The 18,028-nt window shown below is 35.3% G+C and overlaps 1 protein-coding gene across 2 annotated transcripts in view; it reads left to right on the forward strand.

Moving 5' to 3' along the window:
* The window catches only part of LOC145988734 (uncharacterized), a 28,749-nt gene extending 11,773 nt beyond the window's left edge, over positions 1 to 16,976 (forward strand). The window contains exons 2-7 of one of the 2 annotated variants that reach the window (XM_083123853.1): positions 4,661 to 4,819; positions 7,550 to 7,711; positions 9,580 to 9,741; positions 10,520 to 10,582; positions 12,471 to 12,659; positions 14,070 to 16,976. In XM_083123853.1, the coding sequence (XP_082979979.1) occupies positions 4,661 to 4,819; positions 7,550 to 7,711; positions 9,580 to 9,741; positions 10,520 to 10,582; positions 12,471 to 12,659; positions 14,070 to 14,164 (830 nt within the window). In that variant the 3' untranslated portion in view covers positions 14,165 to 16,976. Of the gene's footprint in view, positions 1 to 4,660; positions 4,820 to 7,549; positions 7,712 to 9,579; positions 9,742 to 10,519; positions 10,589 to 12,470; positions 12,660 to 14,069 lie in introns of both variants that reach the window. The other variant, XM_083123852.1, reaches the window with a different exon arrangement.
* Positions 16,977 to 18,028: the final 1,052 nt, after the last annotated feature.

Consider the following 18,028-nt stretch of genomic DNA (forward strand, 5'->3'; position numbering starts at 1 on the left):
TGACAATCAGGTGCATTGTCTGCTGCTATTAGTCTGGTTTCAATTTATGATTCACTTCACTAAACCAGAATTCAAATCTTGGTCTGTCCATTTTTGCTCATAATCAGCCTTTCTTTGCAGGGAACAGTAAATGTGCACCTTCAACAAAGACTTCATTGCCGGCAGTGGGTGAAACAATAAGCCTCCCCTTCTCCTCTTCTTTTCTCATCGGTTTCTTCAGTCCTGGCGGTGTTTTTGTACGGTGGTGTCCTTCAATGTTTGTTTAACCCCGACAGAGTTAAAGCACATCTCGTCTAAATAATAAACATGTTTCTTATCACGGCGATATCTTTTAATACCGCGGAGATTCTTTTGTCGTCCAACAACAAACAATCGTGTCCTCTTTCTAAACTTAAACCGCAAATCATACAGCACCCATGATACAGTTCATGCACACATTGACGGCAAATCACCTCAATGAAATGAAAACCGTTTAAGATAGAGTGAGCCCGACCCTGTGGCCGAGTGGTTAGCACATCGCGCTGCGACGCCAAGGGTCCCGGGTTCGAATACCGGTCGGGTATGGTTGTTTGTGAATGTCCATTTTCATCCATTTCATCACTCATCCCCATCTTCGCAAATTACCCAAGAGGCACAAAACGCGAAGTAAAATAAACTAAATCAATCAATCAATCAATCAAGATAGAGTGAAAAAAATTTAGGTGGTTTCTTTCAACCATAAAGGAAAGGTGTATACCAAATTTCATCGAAATCTGAGTTTTTGGGTATCATGACCCAGAAGCCTAAGTGGGCAAATATAATGCTTGTGAGCATGGCATTATGGCCAAGTCGATATGATAACTTCCCAACATACCAGTGATCCTGGGTTTGCCTCTCATCAAAGGCAGATTTATTTTTTTTTTGCCTTGCAGTACCAACTAGTGTATACCTAGGATGGATTTAATTACACATATCGGCAAGACTGTTATTTTTAATAAAAATGTAATGTTTTTGAGAGTAACTAGCTACTTGATATTAAACCTCTTACAAATATGGAAAGGCATGTGAACAAGACATACAGTTTTTGCTTTGCGTATCACGTATGATCAAGAAGCAGTGGAACGTTAATGTGGAAATTCTTACCAACCATGTCAAAAATTCAAGATTTTATTGAAAAAGAAATATTGGTTGAGTTGTGAATAGAATTTACACAGTATAGATTTCAATTTTTAAAACTAAAAAAATAGTAGCTAAGAACATATTAGGTTATACAAGTCGACCGAATTAGTCCAGATCTTAACATTATAATTGTGTTGTAAAATCTGTAGCTGCATATAAGAATCAGACTGCAACGGCATGGGTTCGAGTCTGCCTGGGTCGGTCTCTAAGTTCTCTACTTGTGTATAGGACCGGTGGCAACCCACCATCGTGAGGAAATTGGGGAGGTACGAGTGAGTAGCGTAACCCAGTCTCGGATGTTTCCTATAATGGCTGAGGGTTTGACGTGCTGACTGGCAGTCGGAAGATAGGCAATGTGTTCTTATTATTATATAAGAATGCCAAAAATAATGTTCTGAAGACTACCATTAGCACATCAAGTTTTGGCCAATCAGTATCGTCTTGATTTACATTTGTATCCATTTGCTGTGTAAACATATAAACATCTGTAGGATTCCAGAAAAAAAATCTCTTTAGATACAGATTAAATTACACGTATTTGCAGGGCTCGAAAAATCCCGGTCACCATGGCGACTAAAAATTTCATCTTGGCGACTGATCTGTAATATTGCTGTTTTTTAAGTTTCAATGTACGAAACTTCGAAGATTCTAAGTTCAAATTGCAGTACAGCGTAAGCTAGCAAGTGATTTTTTTTATCAACATTGTGAACATTCCATAGAATCAGTAACAATTTGTTACTCTTTGTTCCCAACCTCCCACGTCCCGCTTTCTCACATGATTTAGCGATGCTTTGAATAGGATGATGCTCAGCTTCTTATAGATTCATTAATTTGCTTTATTTTACTTCGCTTTTTGTGCCACTTTTGTCTAATTTGAGATTAGATGTGGTGAAAAAAATATGGAACATAAAATATAGCCTGAAATGTACTGAAAACAATGGGTTTTTTATACCACAGATTTCTATAATTTTTCTTAGCCGAGTTATCATAATTATCGCAACTGTCTGCATAGGCCAATAATGTTGCAAATAATGAAACAAAAATGACCGCCATTTTCAAACAAATAATGAATTATGATATGATGAAATTGATAAACAAACACTCAGAAACATCCAAGCCCAGTCCAGGATTCAAAACCGGGACCCCTAGTGTTGTACCGTGATGTGCTAACCACTCCGCCACAGGGGCTGGCTCAGCTTCTTATAGTATCCACAATTGCTAGTAGGTGGTTTCCTGGCACCTGATTTTTCAGAGCTGGCGCCTAGCTCTGAAGAAAATTTTTTGAGCACTCCATATTTGTAGGAACAATGCAAACTTGCATCAACAAACTCGAAATCATCTTTAGTTTAAAATATAGAGGCATGTATTTAAAATCATAGTGATAGTAAAGTAGTTATGATCTGACAGCTCTATATTTGGTCCACAAGTGTGAAAATACTTTGCTAAGAAGGAAAACTCTAAGTTGCTTTTCGAAATTAACAGGTGAAATGGGGAAATCATGGATTAAAAATGCATGTGGTATGCACTTCCCGCATCCCATTTATTCGAGAATGTGTAGTTACAGATTAAAAAGAACCACTGACTCAACACACACATGTTGGTGCCTCATTATACGACGCACGTTTTTAGAAGCGATATCGGGCGGGGCTACTGAGAGCGTGTCCTTGGCGAGCAGCCAATGGCAGGAGTGCAACGTTGTACAGTTAGGAGACTGCGGCGTGCAAGTTAAACGCCGTGTTCTGTATTTTTTCTTGTGCGCAAGAAGCTTACATAAAACTCGCCACTTTAAGGTTAATCATAAGATGGGGCACGACATTTTGAACATGCCCGTCCAAGTCCCATGAATATCCGTCGCCTACAGCCGGAGTTATCGGTTCTCAAACACACACACACACAATGACCCTTTCGTTTTCCATCCGTGTTTCGTCTGCGTTTTTTCGTTGCCAACGTGTTGATCGCGCTGAGTTGTTGTGTCTTGGTAAAGCTATGGGTGTCAAATTCGGCTGAATATACGCAATGACCCTTCATTGTTGTGAGCGTTCACGAACATTGCGAGTTGGTTAAGTCAGTTTGAGTTCAGCGATTTAGTTACAACGGCGGTGTAAGATAATTAATAATTATACTCGTACGCCACGAAGAACAGTTGTGAGAGGATTCAATACAGCCCTTATTGATTGATTGATTCGATTTATTTTACTTCGCTTTTCTGCCACTTTTGGCTAATCGTGGAGATGAGGATGGGTGGTGATATGATGAAATTGATTAAGATAAACTTACAAACACCTATTCCCGGGCCGGGATTCGAACCCGGGACCCCTGGCGGCGTAGCGCGCTGTGAAATACAGTCCTTATGCTCGATAGTTGCGCAAGACTGTGTGTTCTGTGAGTGTTATTTAATATTGTCGCGCCGGCCCCCATGGTGGAGTGGTTAGCATATTGCGCTACGATGCCAGGGGTCCCGGGTTCGAATCCCGGCCTGGACATGGATGTTTATGAATGTCCATTCATCAATTTCATTATATCATCACTCATTCCAATCTTCGCAATTAGCCAACAGTGACAGAAAAGCAAAGTAAAACAGGGTAAAGTATCTACCACAGAAATCGGTGATCCCCAATTCAAATCACCTGGGAAACATGCCAGACAACAGAAACAAGCGATGATGATGACAACCTTGCAGCTCCTCTATAATAAATACCTTCAAACTTCTTTCAGGTACGAGTTTCTCTTATATGCTGCAGTGATATGATATAATCCTGTGTAGAATTCTTCACTATATATTTCATTGTACTCAAATATCACATGCATTCATTATAGCCTATATAAAAGTTGTATATTGGACACAACGAATTTTCTGTGTTCTCCTTCCGCTAGCAGTTAGTTTGACAACAGCGCAAGAGCGCTGGCATCATATTGGCTGAACTCATGTTCCTTCTAAAAGCGTACGCCGTATAGCAACTAAAAAAAAAATTATCTTGACTGCGCTCAAACTCGTATCCTTCAGAATGTGAAGCCATAACACTAACCACTCACCTACAGCTTCTTTGAAGGTGTTTGTGTACTTATCACGTAAGTTTTTTAATTGTTTCATCGCTGGCGACCCATATTTCTTCTTGCTTATTTTCTTTCAGATGTAGTTGTTTTTCCACATCGTTACATTTTTTTACTTTCTGCCACCCATGGAGATCCTTATGGAATACATTATTGGGACGCAACTCCCAGAAAAGAGAATATCTTAGTTTCAAAGATCTTGAAGTGGGAATGGTGTGTTCATTCACACATTTGACCTTAACATTTTTCATATTTGAAGTTTTGCTTGCAACTCCACCATCAACCGAGCATTTTCTTTCTTGACACATAGTACAAAGACTTCCATATGCACACAGAGTATTGACAAATATAAGAACAAATATCATTATTAGGACACATTAACAAGTGCACACACGAATAAAAATGTTATGCTGTGTAGGTATTGTCAAGAATAATCATGATCTATTTTCAGTTCCTGATGATAAGTGCTCAGAGTATACTGACTGTGCAAATTGCACCAAGAATGAATGTGTCTTTCTTCAAGAAGGAAAAAATGCAACATGCATTTCCAACGATACTGGACGTGACCATGAACATGCCATCCACACTGAGGATCAGTGTCCAAATGCAGGTAATCCACCTATGTATATTTCTTTTCTTGTGTTAGGCTCATTGCATGCAAATTGAAATAAAGTAGATAAACCGATGGACAAAGTTAGAGAGTGACTTTATTTTCCTCCAAATCTTGACGAGGTGTGAAGATCAGGGTGCCTAGCAAAATGATATATCTAAAATTCTTGACCTTTCTTTCCTTTTATTTGACCTTTTTTTCTTTTTTCTTACCATTTATTTAATCGCCCTCTACTTAGGTATCAGAAATTAAGGAAAATATATTTTTATTCAATAAAGAAAGCCTTCCACAAGGCTGGTTAAGATGAAAACTGAAGCTTTACTTTAACAAGAGATTTAGACTTGCTTTAATTAAATGCATGTAAAAATTAATGCTTCAGACTTCATACTGGATGGGGAGTTGCCACATTACTTTCATATTTTTACAAAACTTCATCCATTCAGGAATGTAATTCTTGAGAATTATTAGTATTACAAGAATGTAATTCTCAAGAAACAATGTCAACAAATCTTAACTCAATACAATTTTAGATTTCCAAATATTCAATTTTATCAAATTCCAATAGAGATATATGCTGATATAACAATGTAAATTCTTTATACTGTAAAAAGATAGCAAAAATTATTGACCCAGCTGTTGATTTCTTGACTTTTTAAACTGGTAGACACCCTCGAAGATGCATGTGGCTACCACATGACCCTTTGAATGAGCAGTGATGGTCAGTGGAGAAGTTGCTTTTGTACAGAAAGTCATGTGGGAGGGGGCCAGGACATTTCTACTTTCTTCCAATCTCTGTGTAGTGAGCAAGCATTTAGAATTAACCTTTGGCCACAGTTTGTTGAATATTCACATAGCCACTGCATATATTTTTTTAAAAAAATGAAAGTTTATCTTTTCTTTTTTTTCTGTACTTTTAATTAACTAGTCTTCACTTCATAAGCACATTTTGATGTTTTTTTCCGGATCTATCAATGATGTATTCCAGTAGTTAACACATTAAAAAAAAAGTCAAAAGATGTATGGTAAAAATTCATATGCAACATCACACTGAATGTAAACGATTGGTTGAGTTACTGTCAGCAATGTCCTGCTTTGAAAGGTAAATGAAACTACGTGAGCGATACAGGACTTTTTTCTTACTCCTGCACATTACCTTATTTCCCCTACCTCACATAAGTCGTCAGGTAAATGAAACTTGTTCTTTCATTGAGGTTTGCAGATTAAATGGGAGTTTTTTACTCATGTGTTGAACTTTATCATTTCCACCCAGAGCACTCGTAAATCAGCATCACTGTCATTCATTTTCCATTTTCTTTGTGGATGGTCCCCGTGCCTTCCAGAATTCACCAGCATGCATCAGACTGATGAACCAGAAATGACGTCAATTTCGGTGAAATCTGGAAAGTTTCTTACTGCAAGAAATAAATACTAGATAAAAAAAAAGTGCTCCCCTGTGCATAGCACCATGCCATGAAGGTGTATAGGTGGTGTGAGGTTAACGCCCCACACTTTCTTGATCCAGTCGAGAGTGGGGTGATACTAGATAATAATACTAGAATATATGTACGAAAGCAAATTTTGGTTCATGCATATTTGAAAAACAATGATATTGACAAAATCTTAAAGGATATTTTGTGAATATCAAATCTTAAAACACAACGATTTCTCATTTCACATGCTCCCTACAAATTTCATTGTCATTCCTTGCAAAAAAGCGCATATGGAGGCTTTGCTACGTGTTACAGCAGAACATGGACACATGGTTTGATTATCAGCATATTGCATTTAATTTTGCTTGCAAGTGAAGTAACTTAAGATGTCAACAGTGTATGGCTGAATCCAGTTTGTCCTCAATACGACAAAATAAACATGATATTCCATACTATTGCCTACAGAGCATTATCATATAACAGAACAAGTTTCTAAGCAGGTGACACCATTCTCGTGCATCAGCCACACCAGCTCTGCTGTCTGGTGCAAAGTGATGATTGTTTAACGTGCTGGAAACTGATGAATTCTGAACACCAAAGGATGCACCATTGGATTCTGGAAAGCACCTTCCATCAGGTTTTCATGAAGAGACATCCCCTTAAAGAATCAAAGTTCTTATTAATAATGTATTTTTTTTTCAAGATAACTTACACATTCAGTTATCAAAGATTTAAGTATGCATGAAGATTTCACTAAAGGAAACAATGGAGTTATTACATGAAAGTAATATAAAATATGATTTGCACTTAGCAATTTCAGTTAAATTAGCAAAAGTATGTGCATGTGAACCATTGCTCCATGAAGTAGTGTGTGTGTGTGTGCGTGCAATGAAATCTTTTAACCAGTTCAATGATTATAACATGCTGAAGTGATACTTTGGTGGCTGAATACACCAGGTGGTAGACTAACAAACTGTCCAGGAGAGATTCTCGGTTCAAATCCAGACTTGGACATAATGCATGTATGCTCATCAGATTAATTAAATCGTTCATCATCATCATCATTGCAGTTATCCCAAAGAGGAAGAAAAGCGATGTAACAAAATAAGTAGGAAATCTTTTCCATTGCCAATGACATTGAATTTTTTGTATTGTTTTCTATTTCTTGCTTTAATTACTGCATAATTTTTAATGTACTTAATGTATAAAGTTATATTTATTAACTCATATTACTATGTTTGTTATTGTTACCTTGAATTATTTTACATGTGAATGCTAATTCTCTTACTCTTGTATGCAGAATTGAAGGCCAATTGTTCAGACTATTCAGACTGTCTTACCTGCACAAAAAACAGTTGTGTATTTGTTGTCCCAAGTGGTGAAACAGGTGTGAAATCATGCAGTGCAAATGGCACTTCAGATGAGTTTCAAGCTGCATATGACACACCACAGGAATGTCCAGGTAATGAAGTTACTTGTGTAAATTATAGATACTTACGTAAACATAAAAGTCTTAAATTTCTTGTGGTAGCATAATTATGCTTTGTTTCCATGTTAGAGAGAGACTAAATATCGTGACAAAGGCAGTCTTTGTTTACGTAAAGAAAACTTTTCTTCTTTACGTAAAAAAGGACTGCCATGGTCAGCATATTTAGTTTAATGAACAAAGTTGCATGTAAATTTTACATATTGCTTTCTTTTTCTTAACATTTATTTAATCGCCCCCCCCCCCTCCCCCCAACTTAGGTATGGTTGGAACGACTTACTTTAATGAAATGCATGAAAAAATTAATGCTTCAGACTTCATCACATTACTTCAATATTTTTACAAAACTTCATGCATTCAAGAATGTTATTCTTAAGAAACAATGTGAACAAATCTTAATCACAACTCAATACAATTTTAGATTTCCAAATATTCAATTTTATCAAATTCCAGTAGAGGGGTATGCTGATATAACAATGTAAATTCTCTATACTCTAAAAAAAAAGCAAAAATTATTGGTCCAAATGTTGATTTCTTGAAATTTTAAACTGGTAGACACCCTCGAAGATGCATGTGGCTACCACATAACCCTTTGAATGGGCAGTGATGGTCAGTGGAGAAGTTGCTTTTGTACAGAAAGTCATGTCGGAGGGGGCCAGGATATTTCTACTTCCTTCCAATCTCTGTGTAGTGAGCAAGCATTTAGAATTAACTTTTGGCCACAGTTTGTTGAATATTCTCATAGCCACTGTATATATTTTTTAAAAAATGAAAAAAGTTGTACTTTTAAGTAACTAGTCTTCACTTCCTCAGCCCATTTTGGATGTCTTTCTGGATCTATCAATGATGAATCCCTGTAGTTAACACGTTCAAAAAAAGTGAAAAGAAGTATGGTAAAATTCATACGCAACATCACACACACAATGTAAACAAATGGTTGAGTTACTGTCAGTAATGTCCTGCTTTGAAAGGTAAATGAAACTACGTGAGCGATACTCCTGAACTTTACCCTCATTTCCCGTACTTCACATAAGACATCAGGTAAATGAAACTTGCTCTTTCATTGAAGTTTGCAGAATAGATGGGAGTTTTTTACTCATGTGTTGAACTTTATCATTTCCACCCAGAGCACTCGTAAATCAGCATCGCTGTCATTCATTTTCCATTTTCTTTGTTGATGGTCCCCGTGCCTTCCAGAATTCACCAGCATGCATCGGACTGATGAACCAGAAATGACGTCAATTTCGGTGAAATCTGAAAAGCTTCTTACTGCAAGAAATAAATACTAGATAATGATATTGACAAAATCTTAAAGGATTATTTGTGAATATCAAATCTTCACACACAGCAATTTCTCATTTTACATGCTCCCTACAAATTTCATTGTCATTCTTTTCAAAAAAGCTCGATAATTGGATATGAAGGCTTTGCCACATGTTGCAGCAGAACATGGACACATGGTTTGATTATTAGCATATTGCATTTCATTTTGCTTGCAAGTGAAGTAACTTAAGATGTCAACAGTGTATGGCTGAATCCAGTTTGTCCTCAATACGACAAAATCAACATGATATTCCATACTATTGCCTACAGAGCGTTATCATATAACAGAACAAGTTTCAAAGCATCATCATCATCATTGCAGTTATCCCAAAGAGGAAGAAAAGCGATGTAACAAAATAAGTAAGAAATTTTTCCATTGCCAGTGACGTTGAATTTTTTGTATTCTCTATTTCTTGCGTTAATTACTGCATAATTATTTATTAACTCATATTACTATGTTTGTTATTGTTACCTTGAATTATTTTACATGTGAATGGTAATTTTCTTACCCTTGTATGCAGAATCGAAGGCCAATTGTTCAGACTATTCAGACTGTCTTAACTGCACAAAAAATGGTTGTGTGTTTGTGATCCCAAGTGGTGAAACAGGTGTGAAATCGTGCGGTACAAATGGCACTACAGATGAGTTTCAAGCCGCATTTAACACACCACAGGAATGTCCAGGTAATTGAAGTTACTTGTGTAAATTATAAATACTTATGTAAACATAAAAGTCTTAAATTTCTTGTGGTAGCACAATTAAGCTTTGTTTCCATGTTAGAAAGACACTAAATATCCTGACAAAGGCAATATCCTGACAAAGGCAGTCTTTGTTTACGTATAGAAAACTTTTCTTCTTTACGTAAATAATGACTGCCATGGTCAGCATATTTAGTTTAATGAACAAAGTTGCATGTAAATTTTACATATTGCTTTTTTGCATGTACAATTTCTATTCAAAGTTTGTGTTCCTACCATCATGACACATGTGCCACGAACATCACAAGATAAAAATAGTATGCACTATTCAGTTCCTCATGATGCACAATAATGTGTAAATATGCTTGCTGGACATTAAATCATTTCAAATCTTGTGCAACAGTAGGCATTTTTCCCATTGTTGCAGCACTGAATTTTAGGAATTGATTTCCATTATTCACAAGTCACCATCAGGGCTGATCAAGTTATGGCAAGGAAGACTCGGCCGAAGTTCCAATTGCCTTACCGTCTCTTGACGAGTCCTGATGATATGACTGATATGAAGTCGAAAGCTTGGACAGACTTTTCAACTTTTCAAGAGTCTTTTATTGTGCTGTTTATTTGTTTTGTGTGGTTTTTAACGAGAATGTTGCCAGAACGTAACAAGAAGTTTTTTTAATGCCAAGGATGTACAATAAAATATTAATTGTACAGGTTACAAGTTACTACATTTGTAGTTATTATTGATAAATCATTTTTGCAGGAAAAGAACCACCAAAGTTGACCACACCACCTCCAACTACATCAGCACCACCTGCAACAACAACAACAGGTGAGTTGGCTCTATTCATAAGTGCGTGTTAGGTTTTGTACTGAGTAATACTATTAAAATTGCTTTTATTCTTGTGGCAATGTTTTTCAGTCATGCAAGGGTTTTTATCTTTGTATTGTAAACTTGGAAAAGCAGGAGAAAATCAAGAAGAAGAAAGCACTTTAATGTAGGGTGACCAGGCTAAAGGTATCCATAAATATATACAGATATTTTAGTTATTTAAAATGGTAATTGTGTACGGAAAGATCTAAAGTACAGCACATTTAACCTTACACTCAAAATCAAATATCACAATATAAAAGAAGAACATTAACAAATAAAATACAAGATATTTGATAAAGACAAGAAAGATATAAAAATGTGAACAGTAGTATAAAATAATCTTATATTAAAAGTCAAGGAACAAAAAAATCCAAACAAAATATATATACATTATTATTTCCATGAAACTTACCTGTAAATGTTCTACTAATTTCAGTGGCCTCTGCCACTTGGGAACTCGTTGCTTCACTACTGGGTTGACTTCCGGTTCCTGTTGTTTCCTCGCTAGGAGCACTGTTGTAACCTGTTTGTCTGCTGCATGTAATAGGCTCAAGTTGTTGCAATAGTGGGAGTTGCACGCATTACATTGGCAGATCTATCAACGAAGGTATACAACAGAGCACTTAACCGATGCAAAGAATCCCAACCCACTATCGGACTAGCAAAGTACCTCAAGTTTAACAAACACAGGATCCAAAAAAGGTTTTTTTTTGTTCCCCCTAACATGAATACATATACATTGTTATATTGGTAACATTATATTGATTATTAAGTATAAACGATTTCTTCCTATTATATTTATGCATTATGTGTTTATGAATATCTCAGCCACTATAAGGTTTATTGAAATATACTTTACATTATTATCCAAAGTAACTCGTCAAGTTTTTATTAATGTTAATTAAGTTCAATGTGGACATCTTTTGTGTCCGTAGATGTGAAAATGATAAGTAATCTGCTCTCACGAAGTGCAGTGCTGCCAACTTATATGGGCCTGTGGGGCTTGAGCCCATCCAATAATAAGGGAGGATAAGGGTTTACAAGGAGGTTGAGGATTGCTAGGACTCAAAACCGGCATGCAAAAAAGCATGAAAAATGCAATATAGACACAAAAATTTATAAACATTTTTAAATGTAAAAGCCCACATTTTCTGGCCAAGAAACAAAAAGTAATTTAAAGGCAAATCCTCATCCTGCTTATGATGTATATTATTGCATAAAATTAAAAAAAAAAACAAAAAAAAACAGAGTTCAGCCACTCAAGTGTTTTTCAAAACTTGGTACCACTGACTAAATGCTTTCCAGCATCTGAGGTGTTACTAGAGCAACAAATATCCTGCTGTGTGTAGTATGAATGGGTGGGAGATATATAACACCCAGCACCACATGGCAGCAATTACCATACTATTTGTAGGTTTTTTCCCCCAGAAAAAAAAACTTGGTAGTGGTATTGAAAACGTGTTATATGATTGATATCTACTTTTCAATCACTGTTTCCTGCTGATAAGTTTTATTTTTACAAGTAACAATAATAAAAATTAAAAGAAAATTGTTCACAATGTACTTGTTTATTGCAAATACAATTTCTTGTCTAAATGTTGTATTTGAAAATGAATGTCATAGAATTTTGCACTAAGTTACTTATTATTTTAGAAATTTTGGCCATTTTATAAATATGGTACACCATTTGCTTCCTATATCAGATTATTTTATGAAGCATCGGTTACTCTTTATTTTTATTCTGATTATTTCAAAATTATTATTATTACCTGTATTCATATTTAATTGTATTTTTTTAATATTAAAAAGAGAAGATAGTTAATAAAATATTTGTTTGTTTCAGAACCAGCAACATCTACAACTGAGCATAACACTACTCCTCCCACTACTTCTGTTACAACCACGCAGGCTCCAACTACTACTACCAAGACAACAAGTACCAGCACAACTACCACGACAGCTAAGTCAACTGAAGCCCCCACTGAGGAACCAAGTACAAACAGAAGATTTGATGGCCCAAGTTTCATTGGTATGTCCTTCCAATTTTGTAGTTTGTTAAAACGTGCCTAGAATCAAAATTTCAAGCAATATTTTCATCTGAAAGCGATTGAATTGAGTCAATAATAACAGATGGTCTATCTACAATTATAGCAAGAATATTTCGTGAAGCACCTGAAGGGGTTCTTTCACTTCCCAAATTTTGTGTAGCCATGTGCTCTGAATAGATTTTGCATGCTGGCCCAGTGGTCACCAGTGGCAGTTTCTGAATATCTGACCTGGTTTATCGCAAAAATTCTCATTTATTGTATATATTTATATATTAATTACATATAATAAAAATAAAACACCAATACAGGCATGCAAGTAAAACAAATCCAAAGTCTGACAACTTCAAATTTTCAGGCACTTTTTATATGTAAAGAGTTGCTTTACCAGTAAACCAGATAACATAGGAGGATATGCCATTGGTGGTCAGTCACCTTCCATTCTCTCTTCTGAATCCCAGCCTGGGCATGGGTGTTCTTTGTGAATGTCTTTTTCATTATCATCACTCATCCTCCCATCATGATTAGTCAAAAGTGACAGGAAGTTATGTAAAATAATAGAAAATGCTGTTCATTTAAACATTGTTATAAAACAAGAGTACATGAATTATATGTTATGTCCACAAAAATATGACACAGAATTTTGCACTGAATTAGTTTACCTTTACAAATATTGTACCAGTAAAATTATTGGAGTCTTATTTGTGCTCTTCTGATTAATTTTATTACTTAATTTCCACAATCTAGTGATAAGTTTCAATGATTATTATTTTTGACCACAGTAGAGGTCATGATGGTTGCAGTAAACGCGGTTTAAAATTACTTACGTGAAATTTTGAAAATTTTGCACGATTTAATGGTTATATCCTATTAATTTCGAAGATCCGCTGTCTTCATTCACAAAAGGGTACGGCGTTTAAAGTGCTTTAAATGCCGTACCTTTTTGTGAATGAAGACAGTGGATCTTCGAAATTAATAGGATTTAACCATTAAATGGTGCAATGCGGAAGTGCAAAATTTTCAAAATTTCAAGTAAGTAACACAGTAGAGGTGTTTGTGTTCAGGATCTGGTGCAGGTCACATCCCATCTCATCTCCATCGGCTGTGGTAAGTGAAATGTTGAGGGTGAATGCTTTCTGTGCCATCCTCTCCAGCTTCTCAATATAGAAGAAGTGACAACATAAGCTGCTGTCACTAGAACTAATTGCTAAGAACTCTAAACCTTGTGCTCCTAACCTGACAGTTCCGCTTAATTCTAATAATGCATATGTGGTTAGGATGGGAGCAATTAATTTTTGTGACTGTTGGCAGCTGGATGTGACCTGCACCAGACTTTTTTGTGTTAATGCCTGTGAACTACAATGGCCTTTTACTTAAATATGTGTTTTTCATAGGTGGCATCGTGCTCTGCCTTGGTGTTATGGCGATTGGTTTTGTCGCTTGGAAGTTCTACAAGGCTAGAACCGAAAGGAATTATCATACCTTGTAAGTAGAGGGGACTTAAAAGTATTTGCTGGGACTTCAAATTGGAATTTGGACTCTGTACAATCTGAAATGTAGGGGGGGAAATGTAAGAAATATCCTAGACAATGTAAAGTTAACTATTCTACTGGTAAATTATCTTTTTGCATACGAAAAAATGAAACCTCAATCTTAGTTGGAATTTTGTTTACGCAGATGAAAATTCATTGAAGGGAAATATATTGAAACTATTAGGGGTAGGGGGGAGTTTGTTTCTTCTAAATCTTTCAGCGTTCGTCTAGGATACATTGTGTAATCTAATTGCATAAAGTGTGATTGTATTTATCAAGTTAACCTCATTGAGGAAGGTTGTGATAAAAGAATTTCAAAATGAGAATACTTAAAATAATTACTTTGTATAGTTTGTTTCAAAAGCTCACTGAAAACCACTTGTGTACACACTCCAACAGCTTCAGTTAAAAAGTTCACATGTTGCAATTGTTTTCATATTTCTATAGACATTTTTGACTATGAAGTTGAATGTATATCACATTGAGAGAGTTTCTGTTTTTTTACACAATGTGGCCACAAAAATATTAGCAATACCAACAGAGAATATTTGGCTGTAGAGAAGTAACCAGTTTAAGAAAAATAAGTTGAGATTAAAGTGTTATTTTAATGTACAACTATGTAGAAATGTTTTGTTTTGATTAAACATAGCATATAGGTATATGAAAAGCAAATAATCTGATATTTTCCATATTATACACATAAGCAGGAGTAGCATAAACAAGTTGTATATTGATTTTAAACAAAGTTCAGAGGTTTAGTTTCTATGTGTTTCATTTTTTTCCCTTTATGAGAAATAAGATATATAAATTTAATTTTCATTTGTGATAGTGTCATCTGAAACAAACTTCTGCTCTGGTGGAAATTTGATGATGTATTCGGTGCCATTGCTCGTGGTGCATCTTATTACAGGTAACATGTAGGAACTAACACTGGTTAGTTGTAGTAAAATGTTTCAAGTGCTGATGCCCTGTGCATTTGTACATTGGGGTCAAAAAAGAGAAACTGTTGTGAAAATTAACAACGAAGGTAGTTTTGTTTAAAAAACTTGACATATATATCTCCAGTTGGTACATGTTACAATTTGGTATGCACGTTAACCACTTTCATTTTTGAGCACACGAGTGTATATGCATTGAGAATCGCCCGTCAAGCATTGCACTTGCCTAGCAGATATTAGGTAAACTTATGTACTTGAGGTTGTGTTAGTGTCCCTTCACATCAGATAACTTAACAGAATGAGTGAAGTTACTGGGGATTTATGTATTACCCATAAACTGCATGAACAATTGTCAAGAAGTCCATGTGATCAGTTTTAGACTTTTTTTTTCCCATAGTTTACACTCTGCGAAGAGAAAGATATAATTTTCTTTACTCTTGATTTTACAAAAATAATTTTTCCCAATATTTTGTTGTGTTGATATTTTCGGAGATCTCTCTCCAAATATTAGAGTTGCCATCCATTTGTCTATTAGACGATACTGATATTTGAGATGTAAAATTTGATTCTCAGAGGTTGGTGCTATTTTTTTACACTGAAGAATGCAAGACAGTTTTCTGGTGGATGGTGTCAGTTGTATAGTCATAACTCCAAGAAAGGAGTGGGGGGAGGGGGGTCCAGTGCAAAACTGAATACTTGACGGTAATACATACCTGAGACAGTTCTCTCTTTGGTACGGGAATTTCGTATTGTATTGACATTTTTTTTTCAGAGCAGTGCTAATAAAAAAGACATTTGTTTTGCCATGACAGTAATGTTTTGTTTTGTGTTAACCTCTGTTTAAACTGGTGAAAAGCTTTGTTCCTTTGGTCAATTGTTGTTTATGGAGAAGTGCTCTTATCTAGTTCAATTGCTGTCCATCGTGAAAAATAACTTCCTTTGCAAAAGAAATGAGGAAGTCTATTGTATATATGTACATGAGGGTATTAATGTGTAGTAAAAATGAACCTCAGGCTTTTTGTGCAAGGATTTATTCAGAGGTGGAATTTTTGGGTAGAAATGCCTCTTTTTTTCTTTTTTAATATAGTAAACCTACATTTATCCTTAACCTTAAAAACTGAATCTCCTGTCCACATCATTTTTATTTTCTATGTGATATTACATGGTAGGAGTTACGAGAGGTCTTGTTGTTCATGAGTGATAATATAAATAACCAAAGAAGAAACAGTTTAGTCCTAATTGAGTTGCTTTTTGAAGTGTGAATAAGCATATATGTTTTGATTGTCTGTATAGTTTGAACACTTAGAAGCATAGTTTTATCACTTGTAGAATCTATTTTTTATGTTGTACTCAAAGGAATAAGTACTCTTGTTTTTGAAAACTCATGCTTCTAAAATTACTTGTCAAGAACTGTTTTTCTTGTATTTTTGTTTGTGTTGTAAAGTGCAGGTTGTGTTGTGATGGACAGTTCTTTGTAAAAGAAGATTTATTTTCACATATATATATATCACCCAGGAGCTCGTGTGAAAAAACTCATACGTGATATGATTGTGATTTCACTGTGTCAAATGCTTTCACTCAGAAAAAAAATATTTAACTTAAAAAAAGAATCCATCCACTATTGTAAGTCTTGTTTGAGATGTATTTGAATTGTCATGTAATATTAACATTCCAGATAAAAGAGAAAAAATATGTTTATAAACCATCCTGTTAATGGTGTTTTGGGTTGACAAAAAAAGTTGGTATAATGGAATCTTTCAAGATCTGGATATTTAGAATAATTATTACAGTGAATGTGTTTGATGAATAAATAAATGTTTTTTCTCTTGAAGGCCCATGATTTTATTTGTTGCAGAATTCTAATTCGAAAGGAAAATTTCTTGCATAAATACCACATTAATCATTGTGGTTACATCTTTAAAGGGATAGACGTTGAGTATTGAAGGCATTCAGGGGGAAGTACAGAGAGAATGTATAGAATATATTGAAAAGCAAATCTAGTCAATGGACTAGGATTCAAACCTGGGACCTTAGCCTTGTCAGCCAGTGTATGAAAAACTTAAAAAGTACGAATTTAAATATTATGTTTGCTTGTGTTTGTATGGGAACAAAGTACTTTCTTCGTAAGATTTCCAGAACATGCTGAAAAGTGTAGTTTAACCTTTAGTGGATGCCTGGGATACGTGTGTTTCGACGGAATGTATTGCACTCCGGGTGGGCTGCGATATATGTCTTTCCAGCAGCATGTGCAAGCAATTAACCTTTATATGGCAGAACCTCGTGTGAGGGTAAACTCATTGAATATGGGACTTTATCAAGCATGTGCTTTTCAAAGTTGCCTTCAAGTACAAAAAAATCATAGCTTGAGAACTAATTATCGTAGAGAGATGAAATCAGATTTGTTTTCTTTTTTTGTAAACAGCTTCAAGCGGAGGTAAAATTTATACATTGTACCTCCCAATAATTAGTATTAAAGGAAGAAGAAAGACAAAAAATTGAATTTAAAAATAAACATGGCATTCAGCTTGGCCTCCCTTGCTCCCCACAATAGACTGAAGTAAATTTAAAAAAAGTTAGTATGTAGCAGTGGGACATTCCTACAACCATGCAAAGTTTAGTTGAAAACCGGCTGGTATTTATTGGCTAAAAAGATAGCTGTATTGGGTTGAAGCATAAGTTCGTAGCATTTTTTTCACCGTGGCAAAAGTATTTTTATTTGAGATGAACAAAATACTTAAATTGATCAGTAATATATTTTCCTACATTGTCCATGACTGTCTACCAATGCTGGGGCAGTTTTTCAATTCAACGCCTGGAGAAATCATCTGATTCTGGGTTAAAAGCATTGTCAAGCCAAGTTTGAAGAGAATTTTAGTCACCATA

The sequence above is a fragment of the Lepisma saccharinum genome, chromosome 6 (genome assembly GCF_977018435.1).
Source record: "Lepisma saccharinum chromosome 6, izLepSacc3.1, whole genome shotgun sequence".
Classification (NCBI taxonomy): Eukaryota; Metazoa; Arthropoda; class Insecta; order Zygentoma; family Lepismatidae; genus Lepisma; species Lepisma saccharinum.